This window comes from Amphibalanus amphitrite, unplaced genomic scaffold, assembly GCF_019059575.1.
Source record: "Amphibalanus amphitrite isolate SeventyFive unplaced genomic scaffold, NRLGWU_Aamphi_draft 000366F_arrow, whole genome shotgun sequence".
Lineage (NCBI taxonomy): Eukaryota > Metazoa > Arthropoda > Thecostraca > Balanomorpha > Balanidae > Amphibalanus > Amphibalanus amphitrite.
The window spans coordinates 405742-426222 of NW_024881860.1; the positions used below are offsets into that span (position 1 = coordinate 405742).

Below are 20481 nucleotides of genomic sequence, written 5' to 3' on the forward strand. Positions count from 1 at the left end.
ACATGACACCAGTCAGCGTCTTATCCTGTGTTTATTTATCAACATTAACGACGCTGTCGAATTCCAATGGCATGAAACCGACACCAAACTGCGCAATAGTACACAGAACGAACTGTCCAAGACGTCCAGTTCCGGGGAAGCACACCCATTCAATGGCACCAGACTTGCTCCAGCGGCCGAGATTCCCTGCCCGAGTGACGTCACACCACTTCCCTCCTGATGACGTCACCGCTCTGAAATCCCGGGGCGTCGTGTCCCAAACACCGCTGAGTTTGTATAAAGTGTTGGTCTCGGACGGCGACACCAGTACGCTGAGTTGCGGACGAAGTGAGAGGTTCGCATCATGGGGACGTTAGTGTGGACAGTGTTACTGTTGGTCGGTGGAGGGAGTGCGTCAGTTATGTTCCCTGTGCGCCGACCGCCGCCGCCGCCGCCGGTACCGGTACCGGTGCCACAGTCGGTCGCGTCCCAGGGAGTGGAGCTGACGGCGCGACTGAACCGCCTGGAGCAGGCCGTGGCGATGCACCACGCGGCCGCCGACCGCCATCTGGAGGCCATCACCGCTCACCTGGCGACGCTGGCCGGGCCGCAGCGGCGCGCCGAGCAGCTCCAGCGCCAGCGCCGCCAGCAGCTGCTCGAGGAGCGCCAGCGCGCCGAGCGGCGCCGAGCTGACGCAGCGCTCGGCCGGCTGGTGGCGGCCGTCAGCGCGCAGACCCGCGCGGTGGCGGCGCTGGGAGCTGCGCTGCCGGGCCGGGCGCTGGCGGCGGCGCTGGCCGAGAGCGGCGCTGAGCTGCGGCGGGCGCGACAGCAGGCCGCCGAGCGGCACCGTCAGTTGACCGGTCAGATAGCAGAGCTGAGCCGCCGGACAGAGCAGACCGCCGCCGGTGTCAGCGCGCAGAGCGCCGCCCTGGAGGGAGGACTCACACGGCTGGAGGCACGGCTGGCCGAGACTGCCGAGTCCTCAGCCGACACTACCGCCATTCTGGAACATCTCACCGCTGTGCAGAGAGCAATCGAAGGCTTCCTCCCGGCACTGGACGAGCGAGTGGCGAGTGCGAACGATCAGAGTGCGCGGCGCAGCGAGCGGTTAGCAGCGGCGGTGGCTGAGAGTCGAGCGGCGCTGGAGGGGCGGCTGGAGGCGGCCGTGGAGGGTATTGGTCGACTCCGAGACGGTCAAACGCTGCAGGCGGAGAGTCTGGAAGAGGCTCTGACGGTGCTCGGCACACTGACGGAGGGACAGACAGCCAGCAACAGCTCAGTGCCGACGACAGAGCCGCATAGAAAACTAACAACGTCACAGCCGCCTACGGAAGTGACAACCGCACAGCCGCCTACAGAGCTACGTACGACACTTACCCCACCAACGACACAGCCGCCAACAGAACCGCCAACGACGCAGCCGCCAACCGAACTACCAACGACACAGCCGCCAACAGAAGTACCAACGACACAGCCGCCTACAGAACTACCAACGACACAGCCGCCAACAGAACTACCAACGACACAGTCGCCTACAGAGCGAACGACGCCACAGCCGCCTACAGAACCAACGACGTCACAGCCGCCTACAGAACCAACGACGTCACAGCCGCCTACAGAACCACCAACGACACAGCCGCCTACAGAACCACCAACGACACAGCCGCTAACAGAGCTGCCAACGACACAGCCGCCCACACCAACGACACAGCAGCATACAGTACCAACGACACAGCCCCTTACAGAACTACCAACGACACAGCCGCTTACAGAGCGAACGACACTGCCGCCTACACAACTACCGACCACAAAACCGCCTACAGAACTACCAACGACACGGCCCCCTACAGAACCACCAGCAAGTTCACCAACACCGTCGCGACAAACTGAAGTCAGCACTGTCAGGACCACGGCCAAGCCATTCAGCCTCCTGGACGCGTTTCTGCAAACGCTGCGCGAAAAGCAGGAGCGTCAAAGGAACAAGTTGTAGCGCTGTCACGCACAAGGGGAGGGGCACTCAATAACGTCCTGTGATATCGTTGATATTGTTATCTTGCCGCTGTCGCACAGGCTGTCGGTGTAAAAAGTTATCGGCTGTACCATGTGTGTAGTTGTTTGTGAATATTGTGTTATTGTATCAATAAAATATTGTGGAAGAGTCAGCAGTTGGTACTTGGTAGCACGAGGACATAAAAAAACTGTCCGGCCGTCGAGCGTGATGAGCATTCATAAAAGCACACCACAAACTTTGGAGCGATTCAGAGACGGTAATTCATAAGGGTGGCATGTATTTCGCACACACTACACATTGATAACAGCGCCTCAGTTGGGCGTCGTAAATAGCCACGAGGCATGGAATGGCTCGATATTGTTCCACGTGCAAACCATACCTCTCCATTGCAACAGTATTACCCTGACGCACAGGCGAAACGCAACAACGCCGACAAACATAGGATTGTCGCACACAAATAGACGTATTCAAATACAGATCTAAAATGTGTACGCATGGTAAAACATTGGCTAGCGTACACACGCATTAGACTATTGGAACATAATCGTAGGTTCATGTGGCGCTATTCCGGTAGATGGCGACCATCCAATACTATAAAATCTGGATACATATCAGCACTATCGGGAGGGCAGCACATCTCCCCGATCCGCTCAGAAAGACAACAGCCGAGGTCGGTTCATGGCGCCGAGGCGCGCCGCTGCGACGGTCACACTCCCCGCACGGCTGAGGGCGCCATCACCAGGCGCCACGCACTCAGCGAGGGTGAGGAATGATCCTTGTAGCACCATTGGGTACCCCATCCCCGCCCCAACCGTATTCCCCGGCTCCGAACCATTCCAACCCGTCCATCTAGACCCAGCGAGCAGACGGAGCCTCCGCGATTATACCGCCCGCAAACGAAGGAAAGCCCGACCTCCGTCAGTCTCCAAGGGTGGGCAATGCTCGCACCATCCGTAGACCTTCCGAAACCCGCACATAGACCGAGATTCAGACCGCCGCCACCCGGGTGCGTCTCCGGCGCTGACCAGCCAGCCCAGCCAGCCGTCCAGTAGCTCGGGAATGCTCAGGACTAACCCGAGCTAGGAACCAGCCACTGGGTATCTAGATAGGTATCTGACCAGCGCGGCGGAGAGATCCTGGGGTGACCATGAGATCATCTCTCATACTGCTCGATTTGTTTGATCAGTGAGTGACGTTCTATCCCGTCCCACCCGTTCGCTCCCGACACGATGTTCTCACAGACCCAGAGATGCGACTATGACGAACGGACATTGATGGTCTAGTGTGATTTCCTTCCTCTTCTTTTATCAACGCCCCACACACCGATGAGAGAAACAGCCCACTCTCGGTGAATCATTGCACTGGGGCCGGCGGCAGAACGAGCAAGCGGGCGCCACTGGCGTATCGAGCAGTCTGGCAGCTACTGAGGTGGCCTACACGCCCGCACACTCACACACTGGCGGCCGCGGCGGTCTAGAAGATGTCGATCGCCGCATCCAGTCGCTCGTCCCAGTAAGTACCCGTGAACAGCCAGTCCTCCACCTTGACGTGCGGGTTGCTGCACCGCTTGAAGTACCTGTGAAGAAAAGGACAGGAGAGGTGAGGGTGGTGGTCGTTTTTCACGGCTCGGTATGAGAGTGATGGCCGAACTCTCTCTGTGCTGGTGCCGAGCTATGTGCATGTCATCTCGAACCACGAAGGTAAGAAGATCAAAAGTTTCCATGAAATATTGAGCAAAGATGAACTCAATGATGCAATAGGTGGATTTCGTTATGCTTGCTTGAAACGAACAGAACAGACCTCAATATCAAACATGCATTACATTGACTACTGACTGATATGTGCTCTGCAGTAAGCAATGTGCCATAGCTCCACCAGCGCTTATCCAGCGCCATCTGGTCGTTGTATCAACGTCTCCTTCTACAGACGGCAGCACGTACCTGGCCTCCCACTCCTCTTTGCGCTTGGCTCGGATCTTGCGCGTCTCGCGCTGCTTCTCCTCCAGCCGGTGTTTTTCGGAGGCGGCCAGGTCCAGGTTACCCTCCTCCAGGGCGCGAATGTCGGGCCGTAACCTAGCGAACGGACATATAACCACGATCAGCGACACAGGAATAAGACGCCAGTGCAGTTATAATAATCAGGATGTGAGGCAGCGATCCGGCTCCTCGACGATCACTCCCTTCTCCAGCCATGTCCCATGTAGTTAAACAATCCTAACAGTTTGGACTTACCGCTATGTCACCTACCGGCGCACCATATTCGTAGTCCATCGTCCCACCCATAAGCGAAGTAATATTGGTTCAAACCACAACTCCACCATCCCATTACGCCAGCGTCCCACCGCACTACCATTCCGTCCCATAAACGTCCCACTATCGCACCGTCCCACCAGCACACGTCAGCAGCTCATCTCACCGGCAGTCGGTAGGACACAGCTCCATGCCGGGCTCCAGCTCATTCAGCGACATGGCAAATGCCGTGAAGTGGTAGTACTTGTGGGAGTGGGCCGGCCGCGGGTCCGCCTCCCACAGGGTGAGACTGTTGGGGACGTCGATGGAGTAGTCTGAGGCACAGCGGGGCACGCCGCCGGCGCCGTCCTCGGGCTGTGACGGAGACTCCGCCGGCGCCTGGGAGCAGACGGGGGAGCGAGTGAGATGGGAGGTCAGACTGGGAGTCAAGATGGACTGCACGGCAACGGAGGAGGCCGGGGCAGCGAAAATAACGACGAAACCTGCCGAATAATGGAGAAGAAATGAACGACACAGGCTGCGACGGGCAACCAATTAATTAAAATGTTAGCAACGTGAATGATTCAATAATGTGAGCATCGTGAATAATAATTCAACGGCAGTCGCAATGAAGAACGGAAACTTCAAGGAATGTGCCAGACGAAGAAACAAACAGGGAATAGCACAGAGGCGGTTCTGACTCTTGAGTCATGGGTCATGTATGAACATTTGAATAGCATTTGGCCGGTCTCTACACAAAGCATCCCAACTTGGGTCTTGCCGGCGACGTCTCACCTCATTCTGAGCTTTGAACGGTGACACGGAGATGCTGTTCAGCATGGAGAGCATGCCGCGCGGACCCTGCGCCGACCCCGGCGCCGTCTTCGAGTCGGTCTCTGTACCAGTCCGACTGTGAAGGGGGCGGAAGTCAATGACAGTGGGGAGAAAACGGCACACACTGGGGAGAGGGGGACATATTCTGACGGGGAATATTTGTTTCTGGTCCCTAAAAAGCTGTTTCTGGCACCTAATTGCTGATCAGCCCCAAAATGCTTATTCGACCCTAATATCTGAATCTGGCACCTAATTGCTTCCACACAGCCTAAAGTTGCCAGATCGTCTAGTTGAACTCCGTATTTGCTGTTTGCTGATTCAGCACCAAAACCAAAACATCCAGCACCTATTTGATTCCACGTTTGCCTACCTAATTCGCGTAATCTTCCTGATTTTATGTATCCTAACAACATGAACGTTGCATTCGGTGATGTCAAGTGCCATTTTCGCCAGTGGAGATAATGATTAATGCCATTTCTAGCCAACAGAGAATCACTAGCCAGCTATGGTGCAGCATAGCAAGACGCTCCTATACCAGCCCGCTATGTAGAGACTAGAGATTATTGCACCCTCAGCCATTTTAACGTGAAAAGTTTGGATCCGTCACTTCCAGCCAGGCTCTCAGGTCATAAACTGGAGTAAAGCAAAATGTCAACTCTGAACAAACATGCCACGCAACCGGCCCTCTTTTCAATATTATTAGCTTTCTGCAATCATCGTCTGACTCCATCTCGATCAAACGCAGCATCCGGTCTCTACATGGGCGTTTGACTGACCGGCCACACAATAACCAAAAACAAAATCAAAGCTTCATGAACACAAATGACATGAAACGGATGAAAAAGGCACAACCACGGCACAACTCTGCGCGGCAACCAACGGACAATGTCCCACGTAAGATCCCGCGTTTCTTCAGCGGCCTTGAACGGAATGAAAACATTACATTTCTTTTTTGGAGCTATTTGATGACGTCAAAAAATGCAATACCCGTTTTAATAGTCAAAATCGAGACAATTACTCACAAAAATGTTTCCCTTTAAGCATTACAAATAAATACTTTTAAATATTTAAATGACATTGTTTTTCAAACAAATCAATATTATTTGCTTACTTAAACGTCATATACAATGCTGAGATCACTACGGGGCTGTCTTAGAGTGTAGCTGCACTGGCAACCTTTAGGCTAGACTCCAGGGGTCATTATACCAGAACAACATGATTCTACCAGCCAGTAGTTCATTTTTCTACTAGATTGGTGCTACGCTCAGCATTTAGGTGCCAGATTCAGAAAAAAGAATAAGGCGTACCGATGAATAGGTGCCAGAAACAGCTAATTAAGGTCATTTTCCATGATTGGTGCTGGTATCCACCAAATAGGTGCTGAGGACCAATTTTGGGGCGAGTCAGCTTTTAGGTGCCAGAAATAGCTTTTCTGGGACGCAATTAAATGGCGTCCTATTCTGACGACTGGGGAGGGGAGGGAAGACAACTCATCCAAACAACTGATCAGAAATTAGCCTTTAGCGTTGAATGTTAACCCTCGCCCGCACATGCCATTTTCCCATCCTAGAACGCACATGGGGGGGGGGGTGGTTGCCACCCCCCCCCCCCCGCGCCGTTTCGTTCCTGTTGGAGATAGAGCTTAGCGGTAAAGACCAGAAAGATTCTTTGGGAAGAGACGAATCCAATGATACCCGATTTTACCTTCTCAGGTCAGTCATTGACCTTCCAGGTCAGGTCAAACTAAAAAATGTTGCTGTTTTGGGTCACCGTTGGATATCAAGTGCGCTGCTTATCATATACCGATGACGATGCCGTTTTCTGGTGCCAAGCCAGCTAGAACCTCTTTGTCACACTACCCGACCAGATTTTTGCTGCTGAGGTCATTTCAGGTCAAGTTAGGTCAAGGTCAGTTATATGTGTTTGTATGTCTGTGTGTGTCTGTGTGTATACTGATGTGTGCACCGATTGTTTTTGTGTCCATATTACATGAAATCATGATCTGAGAAGCTTTTACCAAAAATGCAGTCAAAAAACTTCACAAAAAGTAAATTCAGCTTGCCTAAAACGCAATTATCTTAGATGACCTAGGTTGACCTTGACCCTGACCTTGACCCCTGTACATCGTCGAACAACATGTTCCATGATAGGTGGGAGGTAAGACTGGCAAAAAAGGCCGAAATCAAGGTGTCAAAAGCTCACAAGGCCCATGGAAAACGCAAGATGTTGAGAATTGGCCATTTGGGTCATGACATGACCTGACAAACAAGGCCATATCTCCGAAACCAAAAATCACAGAAACTTGAAATTTTCAGTGGACATCAAGAAAGGATAGAGGAGCAGCTATACCAAAAATCAGCCTTCTAGCTCTAAAAATGTTGAGTGCAGAGCAGAAAGACTACCTGGGGGGGGGGGGTGGCAACCCCCCCCCCCCCCCCATGTGCGGGCGAGGGTTAATGAATAGCATACACTTACACAACGTCTTATTGAGCTGGAATAAACTGCTTGCCATCAATTTTGTTACTGTCTACGGGGCTCAAAGAAACGAATCAGCAACAACAAGGCTCCAAGAGCCACTACAATTTTCAGATGTCTTCTCGTTGCCTCGGGTGTTTTTTCTTTTTCTGGCGCTATTTTCCCGCATTCCCCACCTGTTGTTTCCGGCGTTGTTTTTCTCGTACTCCTCGTACGACTGCATGTCGGCACTGCGCAGAAAGTCGGTCCATTTGCCGTACAGGAACCGCTGCTTCGTCTTTCTACGGGTCGGTATGAGAAGCAACGTCAAACCAGATGCAGACAGAAACTGGTGGAGTATTCACACACACTTCCACCATAATACTGGGAGAAAGCAGGGCACCATTCTCCCCGTAGCACGCCTGACCGACCTCTCAACCCGACACAAGCCCGGTCTAAATCTCGGCCGATATCGCGGCACCGGGTCCGACATTTTACGGCTCACTCGGCGATAGCTGCCGCCCACAGAAGCGGCCACAAATTACGCTAAGAGCCGCCGGCTCTGACGCAAATGTCACTTCCAGGACCGTCGCCGCGGGCCGGACGGTTCATTCCGCGACCCGGCGGCGGAGCTGGGCATCAATCAATGGCCGGTGGGGTGGAGTGGAGGTGGGGTACAGGCTTCATGAGTCGCGGGCGACCGGGCGGTGTAGTAATTACGTGTTATCGTAGATGAATCCCTCCAGCCTGTGCAGCTCCTTGTGGATCCAGCCGGCCTCCTTGAATCGTATACTGCACGTGTCGCCTGGGGTGGACAAAGGACGGGTCAGTCGAGACGCATACTGTGACATACAGGCCAGCAGTCATCAAATATGAACGCTACAACAACGCGATCAAAAGATGGCTAAAGTTAATGTGACAAATTGCGTAGCAAAGTAAGCATGACTTATGCATCACACACCCACAGCAAAATGATCGCTTATCAAAGTAGCGCTCACTAAAAGCAATGTGTTGCCACCATCTCGGGAAACTTCAAACATTTTTCAGTATGAACGCCCCCCCCCCCCCTCCTCGCTCCCGACATGGTGTCTGCACCCGGGACATTACCTGTCCGGTGGTTGGTAATCTCCATGGTGCCGTACTGCTCGATCCACAGTTTTCCCACGATGACGTTGTGTACGCAGCAGTTGACGTTACTCCACGTATACACCTCGTCGTGACTGACGGAGCAGTGACGCACGTCACACACATCATATGGCGCACCACAGGGACGAGTTCACAACTTACAGAACACAGCACTGGAAACCATAACTTACATTTCACAGCACATGAGGCGTTTCATAACGAGTACCAAATGAATAAGTAAGTTATTGAACATGACGCACTATCGATACATACATGACGCCACACATGATACGACGCACTGTCGAACCACAAAGTTTATGTAATAACAGGAACACGGCTTGAAGTCGCAGTTCGCAGATCAAATGACGCGTATCCAGGCACCCCAGTTCACGCACGTCATCTAACACTGATGTATGTCCTATGTGCCATTTCGACAAAACCTCGTCTAACGTCAAGTGATGTATGGTGTTTAGAGATTCGCGAGACACATTAAAAACTTCACATGAAGTCGTAAACCACAGCTTTACGTGCGGACAGCTACTTGATGCCCGGACTTAATTCAGCACTAAACAGCACGAAGCGTTCACAGTTGATTCCTTGTAGCGTGTTGCCAGTAATTAGTGTTTACTCCGATGCGGTCCAACAAAGTTAAGCCATTAAACTTAATGACCTAGCTAAAAGCTCGTACCATTGATCACACAGCTCATTTCCAGGAGTTGGTTGCCGTTCAGATGGTTGAGTGATCCTCTATGGAATCGACAACTCTATCCAGCGATCACAGCAAGAGTGTATGCGCAGATTCAGATAGTCCACGCACACACCGCTCTCTAAGGGCGACGGCGGCGGCGGCGGCAGCGCAGGGTTGGATCGACCTGCGGGCCCACTGACTGAATACCTGATGTCGCCGGTCGATGGCCGAACAGTAAAGAGCACGGCCCACCGCCGCGGTACAGTGACGTCACAGACGTACAGTGACGTCATTAATTTGACCTGAACACCACTCAGGGATAGTTTATTCAAGTGTGACGTCACAGCCTTACAGTGACGATAGCGCCTCAAAAAGGCATACTAATCACACTGGAAAAATATCACGCCCTTTGTAGTGGGCAACATCAATCATGTCCGACAAAACTACGCACCGGCCAGCCGATCGCCAGTACTTTACCAGCTACAGACCTACCGTCACCATCCCACAGTGAAGCTGACGTGGTAGAACTTAGTTTTGAGGCCCTGCCCGGACCATCCAGCTCCCCACTGACGAGAGATCAGCGTCTGTCCGATAAGTGTGCGCTACTGCGCTGTTTTGAGGCGACGTGACGTCGATACGAATTGAGCACACAGGGGTTATCCGTGGGAGGCAGCGCCGGATTAATGATGTAAGCACGAAATGCGCTTAACTGAATTACACAGGCCGACCGGGGTCAGCGCAGAATTCCTCACATGGATGGGGCTTCCTTGTTGCCATGCTCAGTTTGCTGACGCTGGCGGTAAATGTCAGGTCCACAAAGTGGGGTCGCAAAGCAGTTATGGAGACCCACGTGGAGTGCTCCCACTCAACTTGGCGGAGCGAAGCGAAGCGAAGATCAATCAAACCAGTCAATTCCCGTCGACTGGGATGAAAGGTCCCGTGCGCCAGCGGAACGGGGGCAGAAACGGCAGGACGAATTTGTAATGTAATTGGCTGATACCAGCTCCCCAGTCCCCAGTCCCACTGTGGTACGTGTACCGTGTCTTCTGACTTATAGTTTGGTCCCGTTTCGACAGCAGTTAATGTGTCTTCCGTCTATTTGTTATAGCGTGGTCCCATTCCGACAAAGAGCCAATGTGATGGTAACCGTAGTCTCTGTTGATGGCATACTAGTCTCTCGCCCTTCTGCAGTCACCCACGTTCCAACTATTGAGAGTCGGGAACCACGGATCAGCCAAACAGCCAGTACCGTAATCAGCCCGCAGTCGACTTCTCGAAACGACACTCCCACTGCCAACGTGACATGGCTAAGTGTTTACGTTCAACGGTCAATCATCGTTCCGTCTAGAAAACTGGGCTGCAGCTCGGGTGGTAGCAGCTAGAGGGGAGTAAACCCAGTTTTCCGGCGATTAAACTACATGGAACTATTCAACAGTGGAACCAAGAGATGCAACCGACTGGCGAACCTCTAAAACAACCATGGAGTCGCGACGTTCTAATGCAGTGCCCACCAGGGTGGACAGAACACAATGAAACATTCAGTGACACCACGTGACACTAACTGTCCGACGACCAGTACCACACCTGGCACAGCCGCCCCCCGAGGAGCGACACGTCACTCCGGCCAGACACTGGTAGGCAGGTCTCCAGACAGCGGAAAACTATGGCTGGAGTCTGGGAAGGGATAGAGACGGAGACAGTGCCGTTGCCGGGGAGTAGAGCGACAGGGACAAAGCCGGGTTAGTGACGGGGCGGGGCAAGGCAGTGGCTGGGAAAGAAAGAGGGTAGAGGCGGCCAGCGGTGACGTGATTTGAGGGTAGGGCTTAGGGCATGGCCAAGCGCAAGAGCAGAAGGAACAAAGGCATATAACAGGAACGGAGGGGGGGGGGGGGCAGGCACCGTGACACTGTCGAGACTAGGGTCAGGAAGCAGAGCCAGAATCAGGGGTAGTGGCGAGCCAAGTAGATGATTCACTGACCCTGGCAGCTCGACGGTGAGCACTCCGCGCGGCTGGATCTCCACCGAGCGGCCCCAGAACTTCAGTTTGGGCTGGATGGAGCCGTGGAACCGGAACACGTCGTCCGCCTCGGCGTGGAAGGCCGAAACGGGCGGGTGGTGGGAGACCTGCTCGCAGACCATTCTGTCGGGACATAGACAGACGTACAGTCAGACATTGAGATCGTTAGTCAGAGAGACAGACAGGTCAGAAACGGGCGGGTGGTGGGAGACCTGCTCACAGACCATCCTGCCGGGACAGACGAACATATTCAGCTAGTCAGACAGACAGACATACAGACAGGCCGACACGTGCGGGTGGTGGGAGACCTGCTCACAAACCGGCCTGTCGGGACAGACGGATAGACAGTTAGACAGAGAGATGCGGGCATAGAGACAGACAGACAGAGTCAGTCACGTGCGGGTGGTGCGAGACCTGTTCGCAAACCATCCTACCACAGCAAATGGGCAGATACGGGGCTAGACACTGAACCAACCGACCAGACTTGTAAGCGATTCAACTCTGATTGAATCGATTCTCATGAATCGCTTGAAAATGCCGACTCACTGTGATTGAGTCGGTTGAATCACCTCTTGTCACCATATGAATCCTGATTGAATCGGTCACACATGGCAACTGCAAGTGATTGAATCGGCAACTCATCGATTCAAGTTGAATGAATTAACAAAATGATTCAATCACCATGTGCTGGAAATTGAATTTATGACCATATTTAGTACTATATTATGTACAAATATATGTGGCATTTGCATCATAGTCACACACAATGCACTGCAAAATTTTTAGGTATTTTGTCAGCAGCTATCATTATTGAAAAAAAAACATAAAAATTTTGTTTTAAGTTTTTAATCAAACTGTAAACACAAATTATACATAAATGTCAGTGCATGTAGATGAAAAACTGAATGTAATGTTTTTTTTCCATTGCCCTAAAATCAGTATAGTAATCAAGTTAACAGTAGCAGTAAGCAGGCGCACATTGCTCAACACATGTTTTAGATATCATGTTAATCTTTATATTTTCAATACCCTGTTTCATCAGGACATTTGTGAGTAAGCAAAACATATTGATGAATACACAATGCATGTTTACATTATAATTTGGTAACCTTAGTTACTGATTTGATTTTGGGCTAAGGGTCATAAATTGCTTGATCTAACCCATGGTCTTCTCACTCACTTTACATTTCCCAGCAGAATCAGCGTTTACCTATCACCGTAAATAATTGGAATACCTTGGCTTATGAGCGTTGATGGATCTGTCACATATTGCCGTGGTGGCTCCCAATTACACAAAAGTAGATACATACCCTACTAGGTATTAAAAAACAACCACCTTCCCATCACGTCCACCATCACCCAAAAACTATTGTTTTCATAGCTCAACAAACAATCTTTATCCGTTTGGTGTTCTTCACCTTCTAGTTTCGAGGACCGCTAACAGTTTTGCATTCGATGCTAAATTCGTATTAGAGATTTGCCAGACTGCTCGCAATATTTGCCACATGCAAACCACGCAAAATACGCTTTCATGTCGCAGCTGCGTCAATATACGCTGCAACTACCTAGTGCTGGGCTAAATACATATTGCCAAACCAATTTAGATTTCTACTGTTGGATATTTTTTCTTTAATGAATTGGACAGGATAAAAAACTGTTTTACACGCATGCATAAATATGCTTAATTGAATCTAAAAATATAAACTATGTATTTTATATAGTTAAGTAATCCAGCATATTTACGTCTGGACAACGAGTTGCGGGGAAAAGTGCTGATTTTGTTGCAGTTTTAGGAGCCGGTGATTAGGCTGGATTTTTGGGTTACTTTTTCGTTCTGATTCATGTATTTCATAGTGTTTTGCTTTTGAATATTTTAGTTCTTTCAGATAAATATTACTTGTTTTACAACTTTTGTAAAAACGTTTCATTTTTTATAAGCCGACCTTCAGAGTCCTAAAAATACATCAGCACTACAATCATTGTAAACAAACAAATGGAGCACCACTTGACTTGACTCTGTTCCAAGGCGCTTTTTAAGTTTATCTGGTGGTTTCCGTACTCTTGTACGTCGTTTTGTTGGATGTTTTGAATCCCTTAAGATTGACTTATATCATATTTCAATTTGAGAAGCATGTGACTGAAAACAATCCGAAGTATCCAGGAGGCTGACAGAGGTCCTGAGCTGACTCCTGAGCAATATCAATATCAAGTTGAACTTGAAGTTATGAAATTTTGGTTGATAAACGCAAGTTGATCGGGCTCATATATCAGCAAGAAAAAAGTAAAATTAAAAGAGCTTATTGGCCGAAAACAAGCTATAATATTGCAGATCTTTGAGCAATACTGAAGGGCGCGCTGAGCAGGATCATGCCAGAAAATGTTGACTGATGAGCGCATATTGATGTATTGGTATGAATATTGAATGATAACTTACAACAGCTAGATAAATTAGTGGTAACTATCAAGTTAAAAATCTAGAATGAATGGACTTTGGCAGCTTTACTATGCTTGGATGCTATGCAGATTGTAATGTGCATCACCAGCATCAGGTACTCAGTGTCTGGCAAATGAAACAGGCGATCATTCCATTGCTACTGGAGGAGAAAGCTTGGATCACTAAATCCACTTTATGTTGATTTTGATGTTAATCATTACTGTATTTCTTGAAAAAAGGATTGTTATAAAATTGTCTATGACAATCCATGCAACGATGTGATCATATAATGTGTTCATAGTCATTCGTGATAGTGATTGTTGGTCCAATATACAATGGCAAAGCTCTCAGTCTCAGCGTTTCTTCCTGTGGATGGCCAGCAGTGACTCAGAGCTTAGAAGTATTAGTTTTCTTCACAAGGCTGGGATAAAAAGTACTGAGGGTAATCTTCCACCAAGGAACTCTACTTTGACATGTTATGAAATGTAGGCACAAGTAGGTAGGTGCTTAGTTCCTATAGTCAGCAGTTGTGTAGGTTTAGTCGGGTTAGCTTAGTTTAGGTTATGTTAGTTTTTTAATTTGCCAAGTGTCCATAAAAATGTGACCTGAGCAATGAGCATACCTGAATAACCCGACAGCTGACCTAACCTCAATCATCAAACATATTTGCAGCCTACCCAAGACCTGCATAGCAGTAGCACCCAGTTATAGGTAGGTACTCACCCTAACTCAATCTTACCTGCTAGCCTTCTACTTGCCAATAGTTAGCTCACCTTGCCAAGCTGCATCGGAAACAGTCAACTGAGGAACTGGCTCATTGGGTGGCTGGTGTGAGTCTGTGCATTTCAAGTGTTTCTTCTCTGAAGCTGCTCTGCACTGCTGTATGTCATGTTAGATGCTCAGAAAATGTGGGAAATGATTACTATAGTTCGTTTTTCTTAAGTTTGCCCCTCACTGTAAACGTCTTTTTGAACACAGCACGAGAATTGCTAGCTGAATTACTGAGAAAACTGGTTGGCGCACATTGATTTCACCAGATTTTACAGACGATCAATTTCATCAAATTTATTTACTTTTTCACAGACTCGTAGCTCGTATTTGCCAATACCTACAGCCCCACAGGGATAGACGACTTCTCAGCAATTATGTCTGAACTAATAAATAAATTGCACGGCGCATAACATAACGTTAAATCGTCGGTGTTCGAACCTTATTTTGATAATATTATTCATATCTACAATACAATGTGCGCTAACCAGTTTTCTCAGTAATTCAGCTAGCAATTCTCGTGCTGTGTTCAAAAAGACGTTTACAGTGAGGGGCAAACTTAAGAAAAACGAACTATAAGCCAGGTACTAAGCTACTTTAGTGCTTTGTTAATGCTCGAGACATGAACAAGTACAGATCCTGCACTTGCAGGGTACAGCTATGAGTTAGGTGCTAGGTGAGTATGTTATGTGAATGTGCTGTTCCCTGTTTGACCATAGTAAGTATACAAACAAGCACAGGGTCACAGTTATATTCAATCTCCACATAAACATACAACAAAAACAGCCATATAGCCTCACTCCGAACACACCACAAAGAACTTAAGCCTTTTCAGGCACAAAAACGCTTTGATTTACATGACAGCCACAGGTATACAATATATCCTCTGTCCTTGGGGATCTTGCTGCCAAGTTGAGGTACAATGACTGAACTTCAGGATTGATCAACCTTTTCTTCTTAGCCACTGCTTATATAGGTACGAGATAGACCAAATGCTTGTTTGTAAACTAAACTGCCTTGAAAATTAAATGATCCACCTTCAATTCTGACATGAAGCCTGAAGGCACAAATAAAATAGTTCCCTCTCCTTTTGGAGTACCTACACAAAGCAATATATTTAATAACTTCTAGTGGATGGACAAGAGCAATTAGCACAGCTCCATCAAGTTAACTTCTGGCACTGATGAATTACACTGACCATTATAGAGTTCAGTGACGGTTGGTTGGTTGGTTTGGGTTAAGCACCACATCCAGGCCCTGTTTCACCGGTGATAGCAGCAAGCTGCTATCACGTTTCGCGAGCTGACGTCATGTCGTGACGCCATACTGTTGACGTAATGGGTAGTTCCGGCGCACGATTGCCGCGACCTTGGCGGCGGCATTAAGTGACGTATGAGCCTAAAAGTAAGAGTTTACGCAGTCATGATAGTATATATATTTTTGATATATATTTTTTAATATGACGTATTTTAAAGAAGTTGGGTTTAGGAAAAATTTGGACATTAACTTCGAACATTTAGCTGATGACGTAAAACAAAATTGCGGCAATCGTGCGCCAGAATTGCCCCTTACGTCAGCAGTATGACGTCATCACATTACGTCAGCTCGCGCAATTTGATAGCAGCTTGCTGCTATCACCGGTGAAACAGGGCCCCAGTGGAGGTGGACCAAGGTGCTAACCGGAACTCTCACGCTGATATACCTGTGCCCCCCGGACGTGACGTAGTGTGCTCGCGCGCGTGCAGGGTCTCTGCGATCGAAAAAGAGCGCTAGCAGCGCGCCACTCGACGCCGCAATTGTCAAAAGCGGCGTGTTAGTATGCTTTATTATGAATAGACGCGTTTACATAGGGTTTGTTCCAAGCTTATATCTCCGTCCGTGATGTTGCAAAAGATGCCAATGGTGCTGAACAATTTACAAAATGATCCCCTCTAAATATTTGAAGACCACTGCATCGAAATTATCGCCAAATTAACGAGCTAGAGCCTCGTCAAATATGCTATGTAAACCGGGTTAATGATGTGTGTAAAAGTGAGTTTTTATGTTGTTTATTTGGAGGAAATGGTTGGAATAAATTAAGTTATTTTTATTTCAGTTGGTTTGAATTTTTACTCAAAAGTTTTCGGTCTATACCATTGATATTTACTGAAAATACCTTCGCTTGAATAAATTGCAGATATTTGGCAACTGAAGTGTTAGGTAAGCCTAAATGATATGTAAAAAGGTAAGAGACACCCTGATTATCATTTGAGAAACGAAAATATATGAATTTTCCTTATAAGACTCGCTCAATATGCTACTCCGCGGTTTATGCCCCGAGGGTGTCCGAGGGTTCCCGTTAGTTTGTCGTTGGCGCTCGGCTCGCGCGCGAGCCGACGTCACCGCCTGTGACGTCGGCTCGCGAAATACGTCATACCCTGCACACAAAATAGCCGGCTGCCGAACAGCGCTCTGGATGGCCGAATCTAGAGGCAAGTATCTTACCCCTAGGAGTTCAGTGACACTGACGCTTATTCGCTTCATATTTTGTAACAAACGCGCTAAAACTGCAATATAACAGCACTAAATGCTTCTTGACAAAATGCAAAAGTAGTAAAAATTTAGCCCTGGTGGCATTCATTCTTGGTGGAAACGTAATTACAAAATATTTTGTAGTAACTATTAAATTCCGGCCGAAAACACTGCACGGTTTAAGAAAGAATCATCCCAATGACGGTCCATTCTTGCGGTCCTGAAATCGCCACTATTTCCGGCCTCTCCAACGCAACTCGTTGTCCAGACGTAAATATGCAGTAATCCATGGTTCTGCTGCTAAATTAAAGATGGCTGCCCACTTAGCGCATGCGTACTTCAGTACTAAAGGCCTGGCTACACTATGCGTGTTCTGCTTGCGTTTTTTTGCGAGCTTGCATGTTTTGCGTACCTATATTATATAAACGTTAATAAAGCCTTTTATGATAATTTAATAATTAATTTTTTTTTTATAAAAAATATAACAAAAACAAAACATAAAATTGTTCCTTTCTAGAACCGTATTATGCAAATCACGCAAACTCGCAAAAGCAAAAAACGCACGCAGAAAACGCGTCCTGGTAGCCAGGCCTTTACGTGGGGCGGGCTTGAAATTGTTGTTTTGTCATTGAAAATATGGATGGTTGAGGTAGTTTTATCATGAGAGCATTCAGTTTATATTATGTAACTATTGAATAACTTCGTATGTGTCGATATTCCGTATTCTTGATAGTAAAGAAAACTTGTAGCATGCCGAAAATGTCTAGTCCTGTGTAATGCTTTACTGGCTTTACCACTGCTTCATAAAGTATCAATCATTTTTTTTTTGAATGGCTGATCACCAGCTATTTAAGTTTGGTATCACAATTGATTTGCAAATTTTGTTCCTTTTCGATGATGCTGATAATATGTGGTAGTGTCCTGTGCAATTTTGCATGTTTCCTTTTGCAAGCGCCAAGCAGATAAATGAATTTTTTTAAGTCTCTGGTAGCTTCATTTGTAACAGAGCTTGTCTTTTCTGTACTTAAATTATCATCTTTACACCGTATTTATATAAATATCTACAACTTTGTTGAGTTCAGTATAGATTTAGTACTTTTCTATGATTTTTGGTATTTTCTTAGTGTATTTGGTTGGTATCTGTTTGGTATCAGTTTCCAAAAATGTTTTAAATTGATATCACATATGTATAAATTTTAGATAACATCTTGATTGAATCGCGTTGAGTTAAATCATGAGTTGAGTCATTCCCTGAATCGCTGATAACGGGATGAGTCGTGATTGAGTTGAATCACAGGGTCCATGAGTCGTGATTGAATCGCTTGGAAAATCAGACTGTTTGATTGAGTTATGATTGAATCGGTCATTTCATCAAGTGAGTCGTGATTGAATTGATTGAATTTTTTTGAATCGTTTACAAGTCTGCAACCGACAGACGGACGGGGTGTGAGAGAGAGAGAGAGAGAGAGAGAGAGAGAGAGAGAGAGAGAGAGAGAGAGAGAGAGAGAGAGAGAGAGAGAGAGAGAGAGAGAGAGAGAGAGAGAGAGAGAGAGAGAGAGAGAGAGAGAGAGAGAGAGAGAGAGAGAGAGAGAGAGAGAGAGAGAGAGAGAGAGAGAGAGAGAGAGAGAGAGAGAGAGAGAGAGAGAGAGAGAGAGAGAGAGAGAGAGAGAGAGAGAGAGAGAGAGAGAGAGAGAGAGAGAGAGAGAGAGAGAGAGAGAGAGAGAGAGAGAGAGAGAGAGAGAGAGAGAGAGAGAGAGAGAGAGAGAGAGAGAGAGAGAGAGAGAGGAGAGAGAGAGAGAGAGAGAGAGAGAGAGAGAGAGAGAGAGAGAGAGAGAGAGAGAGAGAGAGAGAGAGAGAGAGAGAGAGAGAGAGAGAGAGAGAGAGAGAGAGAGAGAGAGAGAGAGAGAGAGAGAGAGAGAGAGAGAGAGAGAGAGAGAGAGAGAGAGAGAGAGAGAGAGAGAGAGAGAGAGAGAGAGAGAGAGAGAGAGAGAGAGAGAGAGAGAGAGAGAGAGAGAGAGAGAGAGAGAGAGAGAGAGAGAGAGAGAGAGAGAGAGAGAGAGAGAGAGAGAGAGAGAGAGAGAGAGAGAGAGAGAGAGAGAGAGAGAGAGAGAGAGAGAGAGAGAGAGAGAGAGAGAGAGAGAGAGAGAGAGAGAGAGAGAGAGAGAGAGAGAGAGAGAGAGAGAGAGAGAGAGAGAGAGAGAGAGAGAGAGAGAGAGAGAGAGAGAGAGAGAGAGAGAGAGAGAGAGAGAGAGAGAGAGAGAGAGAGAGAGAGAGAGAGAGAGAGAGAGAGAGAGAGAGAGAGAGAGAGAGAGAGAGAGAGAGAGAGAGAGAGAGAGAGAGAGAGAGAGAGAGAGAGAGAGAGAGAGAGAGAGAGAGAGAGAGAGAGAGAGAGAGAGAGAGAGAGAGAGAGAGAGAGAGAGAGAGAGAGAGAGAGAGAGAGAGAGAGAGAGAGAGAGAGAGAGAGAGAGAGAGAAGAATACAATTAGAGAGGATAGGATTAGCAGGCACAGCTGTGTTGTGCCAGATCTGAGATGCTCCAAAAGTTTTTTATCCATCATAATCTTGCAGCAAACGGAGAATGTGATGAAACTGTGGCAAAGGCGAGTGACAGTAATAGAAAGATAGAGAAAGAAAGAGAGAGAGGGAGAAAGACAGAGAGAGAGAGAGAGAGAGAGAGAGAGAGAGAGAGAGAGAGAGAGAGAGAGAGAGAGAGAGAGAGAGAGAGAGAGAGAGAGAGAGAGAGAGATAGAGATAGAGATAGAGATAGAGATAGAGATAGAGATAGAGATAGAGATAGAGATAGAGATAGAGATAGAGATAGAGATAGAGATAGAGATAGAGATAGAGATAGAGATAGAGATAGAGATAGAGATAGAGATAGAGATAGAGATAGAGATAGAGATAGAGATAGAGATAGAGATAGAGATAGAGATAGAGATAGAGATAGAGATAGAGATAGAGATAGAGATAGAGATAGAGATAGAGATAGAGATAGAGATAGAGATAGAGATAGAGATAGAGATAGAGATAGAGATAGAGATAGAGATAGAGATAGAGATAGAGATAGAGATAGATAGAGATAGAGATAGAGATAGAGATAGAGATAGAGATAGAGATAGAGATAGAGATAGAGAGAGAGAGAGAGAGAGAGAGAGAGAGAGAGAGAGAGAGAGAGAGAGAGAGAGAGAGAGAGAGAGAGAGAGAGAGAGAGAGAGAGAGAGAGAGAGAGAGAGAGAGAGAGAGAGAGAGAGAAGAATACAATTAGAGAGGATAGGATTAGCAGGCACAGCTGTGTTGTGCCATCGATCTAATTGAACTAATGACCCTAAGACAGGCTAGCATAAAAAGCAAGTGCAGGAGAATTCGTGGGTGAACAGTTCGCATTACAAGTTTCATTAGCAGACTAAGAACAAAACATAAAATATAATCCGA

General features: G+C 47.8%; 2 protein-coding genes across 4 annotated transcripts in view; one reads left to right on the top strand and one right to left on the bottom strand.

The window, feature by feature from the left end:
• The first annotated feature begins 311 nt into the window (after window positions 1-311).
• Window positions 312-2135, top strand: LOC122389647 (uncharacterized protein KIAA0754-like). The gene has a single exon (XM_043381856.1). It carries the CDS (start codon window positions 344-346, stop codon window positions 1967-1969), a length of 1626 nt encoding a protein of 541 aa, XP_043237791.1. The 5' UTR covers window positions 312-343; the 3' UTR covers window positions 1970-2135.
• A 115-nt stretch (window positions 2136-2250) lies between these two features.
• The window catches only part of LOC122389648 (oxysterol-binding protein-related protein 1-like), a 44321-nt gene continuing 26090 nt past the window's right edge, over window positions 2251-20481 (bottom strand). For all 3 annotated transcript variants that reach the window (XM_043381858.1, XM_043381857.1, XM_043381859.1), the window contains 8 exons: window positions 11298-11459; window positions 8614-8726; window positions 8227-8311; window positions 7704-7808; window positions 5014-5128; window positions 4406-4617; window positions 3931-4062; window positions 2251-3566 (listed from right to left, as the gene is read on the bottom strand). In XM_043381858.1, the coding sequence (XP_043237793.1) occupies window positions 3464-3566; window positions 3931-4062; window positions 4406-4617; window positions 5014-5128; window positions 7704-7808; window positions 8227-8311; window positions 8614-8726; window positions 11298-11459 (1027 nt within the window). In that variant the 3' untranslated portion in view covers window positions 2251-3463. The remainder of the gene's footprint in view (window positions 3567-3930; window positions 4063-4405; window positions 4618-5013; window positions 5129-7703; window positions 7809-8226; window positions 8312-8613; window positions 8727-11297; window positions 11460-20481) is intronic.